At 34.8% G+C, this 14997-nt stretch overlaps 1 protein-coding gene across 1 annotated transcript in view; it reads left to right on the top strand.

Moving 5' to 3' along the window:
* PIK3CA (phosphatidylinositol-4,5-bisphosphate 3-kinase catalytic subunit alpha) overlaps positions 1–14997 on the top strand; it is a 77777-nt gene that overhangs the window by 40343 nt on the left and 22437 nt on the right. Inside the window, exons 2-6 of the mRNA XM_065943668.1 lie at positions 7801–8228; positions 8737–8946; positions 10322–10572; positions 12398–12643; positions 13302–13387. Coding sequence (XP_065799740.1) covers positions 7877–8228; positions 8737–8946; positions 10322–10572; positions 12398–12643; positions 13302–13387 — 1145 coding nt within the window. The 5' untranslated portion in view covers positions 7801–7876. The remainder of the gene's footprint in view (positions 1–7800; positions 8229–8736; positions 8947–10321; positions 10573–12397; positions 12644–13301; positions 13388–14997) is intronic.

Genomic DNA, 14997 nt, shown 5'->3' with positions numbered 1-14997 from the left:
ATTAAGGTACAATTACAGAAATACATGTAAAGAGCTGACTAACATTAAGAAAGGAAGTAGTTAACTCTGGAAGTAAATATTAAAGAGAGTAATCAGACCATGGAATTATTGAGATTTTAGTCATGTTGTTTCTGTAGCAAGTGTAGAGGCAAGTTTTTGTTCTCTTGTTCTAAATTAATTAAAGATTCATTTGTAATTTTTTAAAAACAGAAAAGCTTATTTTCCAGTTTATGGACAAATAGATGCAGCTGAGATGCAACTTTGGCAACTGAGTTAGCCACGAAACTAATGTTTTTCTGTCAACTTGTCTGAGAATGGGGTGGAAAATATATTGTCAGTATATGTCTGAGTAGATACACATTTGTTAATGTGTTAGTTAAATCAGATAACATGTTAAATGTATCAGTTATAAAAAATGTAAAACCTTTGGTCATTCAGCATTTATGGAGCTTCTGTATTTGTGGCACATGTATATGTATCTGTAAAATACAAGGTGCCTGTTGTAGCAAATTGTGGGTGTTTGGGCTTATCAAGTGGATCAGTGCTAAAGAATCCACCTGCCAATCTGCCGGAGCCACAGGAGATGTGGGTTCAGTCCCTGGGTCAGAAAGATCACCTGAAGAAGAAAATGGCAACCCACTCCAGTATTCTTGCCTGGGAAATCCCATGGACAGAGGAGCCTGGCAGGCCACAATCCAGGGGGTTACAAAGAATCAGACACAACTGAGCGACCGAGCAAACAAAAGGTGATTAAGCTACAGTAGAGTCAGGTTCAGTTCAGTTCAGTCGCTCAGTTGTGTCCGACTTTTTGTGACCCCATGAACTGCAGCACGCCAGGCTTCCCTGCCCATCACCAACTCCTGGAGTTTACTCAAACTCATGTCCATTCAGTCGGTGATGCCATCCAACCATCTCATTCTCTGTCCCCGTCTCCTCCTGCCCTCAATCTTTCCCAGCATCAGGGTCTTTTCAAATGAGTCAGCTCTTTGCATCAGGTGGCCAGAGTATTGGAGTTTCAGCTTCAACATCAGTCCTTCCAATGAACACCCAGGACTGATCTCCTTTAGGATGGACTGGTTGGCTCTCCATAAGTCCAAAGGACTCTCAAGAGTCTTCTCCAACATCACAGTTCAAAAGCATCAATTCTTCAGCACTCAGCTTTCTTTATGGTCCAACTCTCACATCCATACATGACTACTGGAAAAACCATAGCCCTGACTAGACAGACCTTTGTTGGCAAAGTAATGTCTCTGCTTTTTAATATGCTGTCTAGGTTGGTTATAACTTTTCTTCCAAGGAGTAAGCATCTTTTAATTTCATGGCTTCAGTCACCATCTGCAGTGATTTTGGAGCCCAGAAAATCAGTCAGTGTAGATATCCCCTAAATTTGCTAGTGTATACTTCAAGATAGCTTTCTTTTTTTTTTTTTTTTTTTTGAACTTTTTATTTTGTATTGGGGTGTAGACAATTAACAGTGTTGGGATAGTTTCAGGTGAACAGCAGAGGGACTCAGCCATACATACACATGTGTCCATTCTCCCCCAAACCCTTCTCCCATCTAGGCTGGCCACATAACATTGAATAGAGTTCCATGTGCTATACTATGGATCCTTGTTGGTTATCCATTTAAAATATAGCAGTGTGTACATGTCCATCCCAAAATCCCTATCTCTTCCCGCTGGCAAGCAGAATTTTGTTCTTGAAGTCTGTCTCTTTCAGTTTTGTAAGTTCATTTGTATCATTTCTTTTTCAATCCCACATATAAGGGATGTCACACAATATTTCTCCTTCTCTGACTTAACTTCACGCAGTATGACACTCTCTCGGCCCATCCATCTTGCTGCGAATGGCATTATTTCATTCTTTTTAACGTCTGAGTGATATTCCATTGTATATATGTACCACATCTTCTTTATCCGTTTCTCTGTCAGTGGACATTTAGGTTGCTTCCATGCCTTGGCTATTGGCTATTGTTAACAGCACTCCAGTGAACATTGGGGTGCATGTATCCTTTTATATCATGCTTTTCTCCGGATATATGCCCTGGAGTGGGAGTGCAGGGTCATATGGTACCTCTATCTTTAGTTTCTTAAGGAACCTCTATACTGTTCTCCATAGTTACTCTACCAGCAAAATAGCTTTCTTATTTTTAGTGATTTTCTGATGCAGATGTAACATTGATATTTTAGAAACAAATAATTTTTAAACATAATATACTTTTGAAATTAAAATTTAAAATATATAAGATATGCTTTATGTATATTTTAGGTTAGAAAGTCTCTGCTATATCAGCCAGTGTAGATAGACTTATAATCCACAGTCAGCTAACATCTTTCTGTACTCTGCCTTAATGATATTAACTATAGAGTATTGTACTAGATGTTAGTTGCTGCATTTTGAGGTGAATATTATCAGCAAAAGAATACATCCAGTGATGGCAAAGAAGACAACAAGCTGTCTCTCTTGAATTATGGTTAAAGGAACTGGGGTTAAAAGAACTAGGGAAAATTTTTAGTCTTTGTCAATATGTGAAGAGATAAAAGGCAGACTGTTGGAATAAAGAGGTGTAAGAATGACAACCTTTAGGATTAACTTTAGAAGTACTTCACAAAAACTTCTATATCAGATGGGTGAGCTAGCTCCTAACACTGAAAATTGCTACTGAACTTTTTAAATTAGGTGACTTATAAGGTACTTTAGTGTTTTAAGATTTTAACTTGACTGGCTTAACATTAATCTCTTTGTTTTCAAAATATTTAGCTTGAAAGTGTGGGATTGAGGTTGCAAAGGCAGGGTTCGGATGACTTATTAGCCAGTGTATATTTAGAAAATTCTCTAGTTGATATCAAGTAATTCTGACATGTTTTCAGAGGTAGCAGACTTTTTCTGTAAAAGGCCAGATAGTAAATATTTTAGATTTTGCAGGCCACATGGTCTCTGTAGCACCTGCTCAACTCTACTGTTTTTGTGCGAAAGCATCGTTGATGGTACGTAAACATGGTTTCTTGGCTGTGTTTCAGTTGAACTTTATTTACAAAAGCAGATGGTTAGCTGGGTTTAGCCTGTGAGCCATAGTTGGACAACTCTTGCCTTAAATGATAAAATCTGGAAATACCATTCTAATATAAATGGAGAAAGGCTTTCAGTTAAGGAGTTAAAAACCAAATTGTCAAAATGTCATTGTCTTTTTGGCTGGAAGAGTGCACGTCTGGTGTTCCAAATACTGAATTGCCCATTGAATTAAGAAACCTTTTGCTATAAAAGTCAAGTGACAATGGAGAGTCTGAGACTATTATCTGCTGTTCATTTCTGCTGTATATTTTGTCCTTAAAGTTGTGTTTTTACACCTTGGTTTACTGTTTATTTGATTATATCATTTATTTGAAAACAAAACTTATAAGAAATCTGAATTTAAAAATCATGAAAAAATGTCATGTTATTCTTTTGTCCAAAATACTTAGAGACTCCCTTTTACTTAGAGTATATACTACGTAGAATTCAAACTCCTTAACATGGAGTCTGTCCACTTTTCTTGCCCCTGTGTATTTCTCAATCCTCTCTCATTATCACATATTCTACCTATTCCCATGCATTTCATACTCAAGTAGTAAAAAAAATCAAACTTATATTGCTGGTAAAGGCTGCATTTTTTTCATGGTCTTTGTGCACACATTTTTATAGCTCCCTCTTCACCTAGTTGTCCCACGTCCAAGCCACTTCTCTGCAAAATCCCTATTAATCTGTAATGCTGTACATAAACTTCCCTGATGCCTTCCCTAGCCTCCTCAGGCAGTTGGAGATTTCTTGTGACTTTTCCAAAGTTCCTATTCGCCTTATAACAATTTTCCATTGTTAAAGTTGTTCCTGGGTCTTGTCTTTCCCCAACAAACTCAACAACCAAAGATAAAGCATCTATTTACCATTGTTTTCATACTGTTTAACCTAGAACCTGGCATAAACAAGTATTTCTCCAAAAAGGGCAATTCAACCAGGGATTCCTCACACCTAAGCCGTAAATAGTTGTACCAATTAAATAGGGACACACGGGGTCTGGGGAACAAGCCACAGTTGCAAAACTCCCAGCATCTGAGCCACTCAGTACTGTTCCAAATTTGTCTTTGAATCTTGCAGTTCCGGCTCTGCCTTCAGGCTTCAGCACTTGATTCGTACTGCTTTGTGAAGCTGAAACTCCTTGTTTACTTGCCCCGCTCTGTAAAAGAACCCAGTCCTCTTTTTCCTATCACTAACTGATGCCAACCCTGAATAATTCATAAAACCTTGAAAAGATACTGTGGGTATACTTGACAGGTTGTTAATTATATGTAACATTTTTTGAGTGCTTACAGCGTGCCAGTCTCTTTGGTTACATGTTTTTCATATGTTACCTCATCAATACCATGGTCTGATGAAGTATATGCTATTATCCCAACTTAACAAATTGGGGCCGGGGGCCAGGGTGGTGGTGGTGATATAAGGTTTGGTGAGATGAAGTGAACTGCTTAAGGCCATACAACTATTAACTAAGGCAGACAGAATCTGAATCCAGTGTAACTTCAGAGCCTGTTGTTTTATTCACCATTATTCACCACCAGTGAATATTCCTGCCATAACTGAAGTCCAAATAACAGTATGGTTACAGTGTACACTTTGAAGTCATGTAAACCTGGATTCAAAATATTTAATATTTACTGGTGGCAAATAACTTTACTTCTCTGACCTTCAGTTTTCTCATATGTAAAATGTTTATTACTTACCCCAAAAGGGTTATTGCACGCCTAAGTGCAAGATATATACTAAAGAGTAAGTGTTAGCACCATTTGTCTCTTCTGCACTTCTGTTCTTGTGAGATCTGAGGTGATGGTTTGAACAGAATAAAGCCTGGGGTAGGAGGACAAATGAGAAAGTTAGCTTCCTCTCCCACGTGTAGAGTACTACCAGTGTGAACCAGTGCCTGCTTTCCAGGATCTCCCAGTATTTTATGGCTATGATCACATTTATTCTCTTAATGAGAAGGGTGTGTCTTAAGTATTTCATAGTTGTTAATTGCCCATAAATATACTAAAGTAGAGTAAGGATTAGAATCAGTGATCTCTTGGGTACTAGACTTCTCTTTTGCTAATTCTTAGGAAATATGTGAGACTTTGGGAGTTGTTATTTGTTATATAAAATAGTTGCCCTCATGATTCCATAACATAGACCTGTTAGTGCCATTCAACAAAGAAAACTATAAACACAGCTGCTGTTTTGGTATGGTTTGTGGTTTGGTTTTGTTTTTATTTGAACTTTTTTCTGCAGGCAGATCATCACTTAAAAGTAATCATTTGGCATTTGCCATTGCATTCTTCAAATTTTTTTGTATGTTTTTTAAAAGTGTAGCCTAACTCATTTCTATAATTATGCTCTCAGATTGATCCATCTGGTTGTTTTTACTAGCCAGTGAATTTTCTTTTAAAAGTATAGAGAGTAGGATAATTGTATTTTAAATCCTATAACCTCGGTGAGTCTCTTATAAATTTGAAGAAGATATTTTCAAGTATTTAAAAAAAATTGTACATTCCTTATTGTCTTTCAGCTGATCTCTGTATTTCCAGAGGTAGGGAGAGGGCTTGAAATTCCTGCTGTTTTACTCCTCATCTCCTTCTTCTTGTGTTAAAACTGAAGCATACCATAAACACTTATTTACAACTGAGAATGGGTACTGCAAAAACATCTAATCAAAATAGATCCTTTTGCTCTCTCTAGGTTTCATAGGCTGTGTGGAGAAAGAGGAATCGTAGGGGGCAAATGTAGATGTAGTAAGACAATTTAGGCCTTTGCAGTGGTCCAGACAGGAAATAGTAGTGGACTGACCCAAGACATTAAGAAATTCAAGATATAGAATTAATGCAATTTGTTGATGAATTAGATACTGGCTTGTACGAAATAAAGGAGTCAGAGACAGTTTCTGGATTAGGTATATCCTGCTCTTCACCTCTTTCTCACTGTGTTCGTTCCACTCCTGCTTATCCTTAAAGAATTTAGTTTATATGTTACCTTCTATGGAAAACTGTCTCATTCCAACTTCCATTAAGTTAGGTGACCACTGTATGTGCTTTTATAAGCACCTGGTACTTCTTCATGGGAGCTTTTTTTTTTTTCCTGTTTTATACATGTGAATTTTTTACCCCACACCAGCATACACATAACCTTCACACTCTTGATGTTGTCTTGTGAGGGCAGAGGCCATGCCTGTCCTACCATCATATTCCCGGTCCCTAACATGGTCCTGGGGACAGCACCAATACATTGTTGGTGAATAGTGTCATTTATAGCTATTGTCTATAGTGCCTGATAGAGTAATTGAATACAGTAGGTTGTCTGGGGTTTTTTGAATCATACCTCTGGCTTAACTTTTATTTCTTTTTTATTTTCTTAATATCTCTGACTTTTTTTTCTTATAGTTTTATAGTTTAGCTTACTGAATAACAATATAACCCACAAGAAATAAATTTGTGCTACGTGGGACCTCCTGTAGTTCATACAGTAAAGACTATGCCTGCAATGCGGGAGACTCAGGTTTGATCCCTGGGTTGGAAAGATGCTCTGGAGAAGGGAATGGCAGCCCACTCCAGTATTCTTGCCTGGAGAATCCCATGGACCCTTCCAGGCTCCTGTCCATGGGGTCACAAAGAGTTGGACACGACTGATCAACTAACACTCCTACTTTTTGGTGAAAGGGATGGATCCTTGCAAATTAATCATCCTATCTCAAGGAAAATGCATTGATGACACTTTTTATTATACTTAATATATAACTACATTATACTTAAAGAGAATCATCAAGGTATCACTTAAACAATACAAATACAAAAAAAAAAAAAAGGAAATTACAAAGATTTTTCTTTCTTAAGAAAGAAAAAAGTACTAAACTGTGTAAATTCTAGTTACCACAGAGTAGAGGTAGTAGTGTAAAAGGAAAAGGATTTGACTTCTCTAGCCTTTACTTTACTCATCTTTAAAATAAAACCACTGGTGCTGGTTTAGTTGCTAAGTCATGTCTGACTCTTGCAACCCCTTGGACTGTAGCCTGCCCGGCTCCTCTGTCCATGGGATTTTCCAGGCAAGAATGCTGGAGTGGGTTGCCATTTCATTATTCTTACCTAAAAGCCTTTACTTTACTCATCTTTAAGAACAGTGGAACCATGGTCTAAAAGGTTCTTTCCAAACCAAATTCTGTTGTTGGAGTAAAATAGAAAAGAATGGTATATAATGGGATTTTTTATTTCAATTGCAGCTTACTATTTATTCTCTCCATAGCTCCAGCTCTGTCTTGTTAAGATCTGACCTTAAAAATCCATTCAAATAAGAATTTTTTGTTGAATGAATTTATTAAATGTGATTAAATGCAAGTAATTGTTTTTTTTAATTTCTGGTTTGGAATCAATTCTTTTAGCCTGTGCTTAGTCGCTCAGTTGTGTCTGACTCTTTGCGACCCATGGACTGTAGCCCACCAGGCTCTTCTGTCCATGGGGATTCTCCAGGCAAGAACACTGGAGTGGGTTTCCATGTCCTCCTCCAGGGCATCTTCCCAAACCAGGGATCAAACCCAGGTCTCTCCTGCATTGCAGACAGATTCTTTACTGTCTGGGCTACCAGGGAAGCCATCTTTTAGCTTAATTAGGAACAATAATCTAAGATGAACTATAATTACTTACTCTAATCATTTCAAACTACAGAAAATGAAATTTTACATTTAGTAATGCCATAAGTGTATTCTTTGATGGTTCCTCCTTTAACGTACTTTTTCTTTCTTTGATTTAGATTTCTGCTTTGGGACAGCCACACATCTAACTCCTTAAAGTACTTTTATATGTAAAACTTGTAAAGGATCAGAACAATGCCTCCAAGACCATCATCAGGTGAACTGTGGGGCATCCACTTGATGCCCCCGAGAATCCTAGTAGAATGTTTATTACCAAATGGGATGATAGTGACTTTAGAATGCCTCCGTGAGGCTACGTTAATAACTATAAAGCATGAACTATTTAAAGAAGCAAGAAAATACCCTCTCCATCAACTTCTTCAAGATGAATCTTCTTACATTTTCGTAAGTGTTACCCAAGAAGCAGAAAGGGAAGAATTTTTTGATGAAACAAGACGACTTTGTGACCTTCGGCTTTTTCAACCCTTTTTAAAAGTAATTGAACCAGTAGGCAACCGTGAAGAAAAGATCCTCAATCGAGAAATTGGTATGATAAAATTTTGAAATGGCATTGTCATCCCATTCTAAATGCAAATAACTATGAAGCTTAACTGTTTTCTCATTAATACAATATTTTGTCTGAACTGATTAAATAGATTTCAAAATAAAAATCATTATAATTTGAAAGTATTTTTTGACTGTTAGGCTAAGGGACTATTTTTAACACCTTGGTATTATTCTGTAAACTTTTCTTTAAGAAGTATCATATGAAGGAATGAGGGATGATTTATATTTTTTATATCCCAGTCTTGTTTTGTTTTCTAAAAAATAATTGATAATGAATAATTTTTGCTACTTTTGCTCCAAATTACTGAGCATATCATATTTTATATATTAAACATATTTGAGATTTTGTCAATTCTTACTATATGTATTCATCAAAAATTTTATTAACACAGAAAATTCTTTATTGTGATCATCTATAGCTGCCAAATTCCTTGTTTATAACAAGCATGGTCTTACTGTGTGTTTAACAGAATGTTATATCCTTTAAGGTTTTGCTATTGGCATGCCAGTGTGTGAATTCGATATGGTTAAAGATCCAGAAGTACAGGACTTCCGAAGAAATATTCTCAATGTTTGTAAAGAAGCTGTGGATCTTAGGGACCTTAATTCACCTCATAGTAGAGCAATGTATGTTTATCCTCCAAATGTGGAATCTTCACCAGAGCTGCCAAAGCACATATATAATAAATTGGATAAAGGTAAGAAAATTATTTAAATGGCCACTGTAATGAAAACTTCTGTCTGTACCTATGTCATTATATAGTCTTTTTGCCCTAGCTAAATGATAAGTTTCTTGAAAACAGGGACTGCTTAAACTGATTGATATAATTGACCGCCACGTACACAACTTGTATGCAATTAGTATTGATTGAGTGAATGAATGTGTGCATGTGGTGCTGATCCCTTGGTGAATTGTTCATCTTAGAATAAAACTGAAAAGAAAACATTGAATTTCAAATTCACTGTTAACAGAATTACAGCTAATTATATTTTTACAAATAAAAACAACTATAAATAGAAATATTTTATGAAATTATGGAGAGGGTTAACACATTCTTACTGTATACAGAGAAAAAGTAAATGTTAGATGCAGTGTTTAACTCTGATCATAATGAGTGATAATAATGACTTGACTATTGACAGTATATCAGTTTCTAGAATTAAGTGAATATGAGAGTATTTAAACTGTGTTGTTTTAGAAATGAAAATATCATTTTATCAGATAAATATTTGTGTTTTTCAAGGTAACAGTGAGGTTTTTAATGGAAACTTATAGAATAGGTTTACTTATTAAACATAGTATTCTGTCAGTAGAATAAATTAAGGCATCTTATTACTGTTTCAGCTATATTATTCAAAGTAGTTTAATATAACATAAGATCTTCATTTAAAATTCATTTATACGTTAGCATGGTTTTTAAAATGGAATGATCTTTTCATTTTTTCCTAATACTCTTTATGAAAATTTTCCAACAAATAGAAAAGCTGAAAGAATTTTACTGTGTATACCTTGGCCACTCCAACATAGTTTTAATCTTTTCATTTTCATCCTCTTTTTCTTGGTCCCCTAGCTTTACACTTCATTAATCTTAAAAGGAAAGAAATAGAAAATTTATTTTCTTCCCCATCCCTCCCCCATCTTTTCTCTCATTCTGATTCAGCATCTTTCTTTAAGTCTCCATGGTTCTTTCCCATAGTTACGAGACACGGTTGTACTTAGAGTACTGTTGAACTTTTGATGCCATCATGAGTCACTCTTCACAGGGATTGTATCTATGAAGCATGTCATGCAGTTCAGAATAGAAATTAGCTTAGTCTCAGATACTTGCAACACACAGTAGTCGCAGTTTTGTATGCTTGCCTTAAAACACGAGGTTGGGGCATGGTTTGTCAGCCCTATCCGATTTGAAGATTTGCTCTTTCTACCTGACATTTACCTGTATTTAATTATGGTTGATTATAAGTCGTTTCTGTTTGTGGTTAGAGTAATGGTACTGCATACTTTTTGAAACTTCTCTCTTGAAAAATGAAATATATGTGGTGACTGCATCTAATATTATTTTTCTATTATAGGGCAAATAATAGTGGTGATTTGGGTAATAGTTTCTCCAAATAATGACAAACAGAAGTATACTCTGAAAATCAACCATGACTGTGTGCCAGAACAAGTAATTGCTGAAGCAATCAGGAAAAAAACTCGAAGTATGTTGCTATCATCTGAACAACTAAAACTCTGTGTTTTAGAATATCAGGGCAAGTATATTTTAAAAGTGTGTGGATGTGATGAATACTTCCTAGAAAAATATCCTCTGAGTCAGTATAAGGTGAGTAACAAGTTTTAAAGATATTACTTTTAAATTTAAAAGGTAATAACATTGGGAACTGATATCTGTATTTAGGATGTAGTTTTTGAAAATTTAGTTTTTTTTGGCCACACTACTTGACTTCCAGAATCTTAGTTTCTTGACCAGAGATTGAGCCCTGGTTTTGGCAGTGAAAACGCCAAGTCCTAATTACTGAACTGCCAGGGAAGTCCCAAAACTAAATAATTAGTATTAATAAATAGCATTAAGTTTTTTTTACACTATATTTAATTTGAGAGACAAATTTGAGAGGACCAATACTGTTCTTTTTTATTTTATATAATTAATATTTGGGGACCTGACCCATGTATATGGGTAAGCTGAGTAACAGGTTACAGTTGTAACAATAGTTATGTCATTATTCAGATACAAACATTTGATTTGGTGAAGATTTAATTGTGCCATGAGGTAAGATATAATAATGTTTCAGGTGTTTTACAAAAAATGCATTATGTGCTTTTTCTGGATAGCTCCAGTTCTGTAGTGGAAATACTTACAGCCAATAGGAATTTTAAATAAATTGAAACTTGCCCAAAAGGCTTTTCATGTGCCATACTTTTCAAAAAAGGGCTTGTTGTATTTGAATAGGCAGTGTTAGCAATAAAGTAAATGTTCTTTGTCAAAAAAAAAAAAATTGGCAGTTATACTAACATCCAAATATGGGGCATTTGATGATTTTCATCCCTTTGCAAACAGTGGCACCAGAAGGAATTAAACATTTCAAAATCCATGATCTACAGTTAATTAAGATGTACTGTTAATACTTCTCTATTCTGTTTTTCTATTCATTAAATAAATACCTATAAGAAGCAACCATATTTGTACCAAGTATATGTCAAATACTGATTTACCGAGTAAGACATGGTCTTGGCTTTTAGTTTGCTTCCATTCTACTAGAGCTTGTGGGTAAGAAAACAGATTTTTGTAATATGTGTACAGCAGTGCTGTGTGTATATGGACTTAGTCGCTCAGTTGTGTCCAACTCTGTGTGACCCCATGGACTGTGACCCCCACCAGGCTCCTCTGTCCATGGAATTTCCCAGGCAAGAATACTGGAGTGAGTTTTCATTTCCTTCTCCAGGGGATCTTCCAGACCTGGGGATCAAACTTGTGTCTCCTGCATTGGCAGGCAAATTCTTCACCCACTGAGCAATTAGGGGTGTACAGTAGCATTTATATTAAAAATCTCTATCCTGATTATCATTTTAAAGTTCAAACCAATGCATTTTAATATTTTTAAGAACATATTTCATAATTATTAGTCTCCTCTGGGTGTGTGTGTGTGTGTGATTTTTTTTAAGAAATGTTTCTCAAGAAATGTTGGGACGAAAGAACAAGTGGGCAGCAGCTCTTAGATTTTACATCAGTATGACTTAATATGTTGAATGACATAGGCTTTCTAAATATCTTGCTTTTTCCTTTAACAAGTACAGTGTTTTCATAATGAGTATGTCCTGATCCTTATTTTTAATTCTTTCTTTCTTTTTTATTCCAGTTGAGGGTAGAACTATAGTCTCACAAGCTGACCTTGATTTTTCTTTTCTTTTATACAATTTATATGCCAGGAGGTCTTGGCTTATCTGTGCTATAACCTAACTCCCAAATGTTAGTATTTTAACTGTTGAAAATATAGCAACTGCTAAAAAAAAAAATCTATAATGTTTGATTTGTTTAATCACCTTTGCAGATTAGTATGTAAATTCTCTCATAATACTCTTGCATTTTGCTTTTAAAAGGAAAACCTTACAAGAAATGGCTTCTCCCCTCCCACCTTAATCTCTTACAGTATATAAGAAGCTGTATAATGCTTGGGAGGATGCCCAATTTGATGCTGATGGCTAAAGAAAGCCTCTACTCTCAACTGCCAATGGACTGTTTTACAATGCCATCATATTCCAGACGCATCTCCACAGCTACGCCATATATGAATGGAGAAACATCTACAAAATCCCTTTGGGTTATAAATAGTGCACTCAGAATAAAAATTCTTTGTGCAACCTATGTGAATGTAAATATTCGAGACATTGACAAGGTAAGGTCAGGTGTTGCTGTTTATAATTGATATAAATTATTTTATATAAATCTTTTTTATTGAACTATGTCATAATCTGTTGACCTGCAGTATGTTTTCAGTTGGCTAGAAAACATCTACTTCAGTTTATAGTCCTCTGTAATTCTAATAATTCTAATATCCATAATACTAAGCTCTTAAAACCAAACTTTTATAGAATTCATTTGGCAGGAAAACCTGACCTAATCTGAAGCAAGATTTTTTATAGTCTTTATTTATCCCACTTAGTGTAAATATCCATATGTTTTGTTGTAGAAATATTAATAATTTCTCTATGAAGTGCTGCTCTAACTGCTAAGAGTACTAAGTAATATTTAGTATATGTACCAATTTATCATTCTAAAATTTGTAAAACTGAATTACATAACTGGCCTAAAAAGGGATGTGGGCCAGTGTTGAAGGCAGCAACCTATTGGTGAAAAATCTACATCATTTATTAATTTACTATATATGACAAGAAAAAGAGACCAGAAAAACTACATCTGAACAAAAACTTTTAGTTGATTTTCTCATTCATGTCAGTTAAATTGTTTTGATAATGTTTAATATTGGCCTTGTCTAGTATGTATGTGTGCATGCGTATATGTATGTGTATACACATAACTTTTTTTTCCCTTAGATTTATGTTCGAACAGGTATCTATCATGGAGGAGAACCCTTATGTGATAATGTGAACACTCAAAGAGTACCTTGTTCCAATCCCAGGTAAGGAAGTATATGAATTTATAGTTTCAAAAGTCATATTAGTATTTAACAGTGTAATAAATAAAAGTAGCATATTTTACATTATTAGTTTTATGCAAGTCATATATAATTCCCAGACATTTAATATGGAACATAAGGACATCCCATCAAATAAGTACCTCATTCTGGGATCACTTTATTTATTTTCTCTAAAATGTTATTGGAACAGTTTTTCTGATTCTCTCTTTCATTGTATCTAGGAGAAAACAGAATGTGGTTATAGTTTTGTGCTGATGATTCCTTACAGTAGATCTAAAAGCCTTGCATTGTATTCCTTTTTAAACTCCATTTCCATTAAGAAGTGAGAGTTGGCGAATAACTTTAGAGCTGTACTACTCTGAGGCAGTTTCCTTTACAACACTCCCAAGAATACATGTTTATGACTTTCAAGTAAAGAATCTTTGGGAACAAACCAATTTCTTAGTGGGAGGGGGAGTTACTGGAAATGTTTAAAAATGATTACTGCCTAGATAAAATAAAGAAATAAAAAAGGTAGTATAATTCAGCAACTTTCCATCTTGCCATTTCTTTGCCTTTCTTTATAGAATCATTTGGAAATAAAAGTTTATTCCTGATGAATATAGTAGTATCTTAAGAGAACTCAAATTGGTTTTAAATGTTAAAGTAGACTTTTTAGACTAGTAGTAGAGCTAACTAATGGATCCTCCAGAAGAAAGTTTTATAATGAATTCAGACTGAGTTCTAGAAAAGTCAGGAAAAAGTTCTGGTCTTGTAAGTGCTACAGGTAAAGTTCAGAGAGATGGTAGCCTTCTCTGCCAGGAAGAAGGAATATAATTGTCATCCTACCTGAACCACTGTAGGTCAGAAAGCACATCATTCAGGTTAGAAGTTACGCTGCAGCAGTAAACACCACCAGAATCGTTTAAAATTTTTGTTAGACCAACGAAAGTTTTGTTTCCCATTCTTAGAGCATATCTGTCACAGGTTAAGTGGGTGCTTTTGCAAGGAGCATAAAAACAATATTTGAGGAAATAATAGCCAGAAATTTCCACATTTTGGTGAAAACTATAAGACCAACATCCTAAGGAGTTCAACAAGCTTAAGGAAAGACCCCAAAATAATGTTAGATAGATTTATCCTAGTTCTTTCAAGTAACAAAAATAAACAGACTTTAGAAAAGTAAAAGGTAAATTTATTTAATGATATAAGATCAAAATGTCAAAATGTAATATATTAAAGTAACTATTTAAAAAGGATTTCTGTTTTATTATCATTTATTTAAGAATATCTGTAAGGTAAAATCCCTATGGAAGTAGTATAAAGACTTAAGTAAATTTTTAAGCTTTTCTGTACTTAAAAATCAGAGATAAAAGTATATGAAGTTATTAGAAAGATAGAATCTTAAAAATTCTTACTGAGATTAAATGATTTTTCCAAATCTGTGCTTTCTATATGCTAAATAAATTAGATACTTTATGATTTCCATATAAATGTTACCAGTTATCTCCCAAAATCAGAATAAATTTGGAATATATATATAAAACCATTGCTTAAAACTAAAGAACTTAATTGGGTTGTACGTGTTTGTGTGTGTGTGTTTTGTGGACTTT

Source organism: Muntiacus reevesi, chromosome 8, assembly GCF_963930625.1.
Source record: "Muntiacus reevesi chromosome 8, mMunRee1.1, whole genome shotgun sequence".
Classification (NCBI taxonomy): Eukaryota; Metazoa; Chordata; class Mammalia; order Artiodactyla; family Cervidae; genus Muntiacus; species Muntiacus reevesi.
Note: the sequence above shows the minus strand (reverse complement) of the source record. Positions and strands in the feature narration are given on the sequence as shown.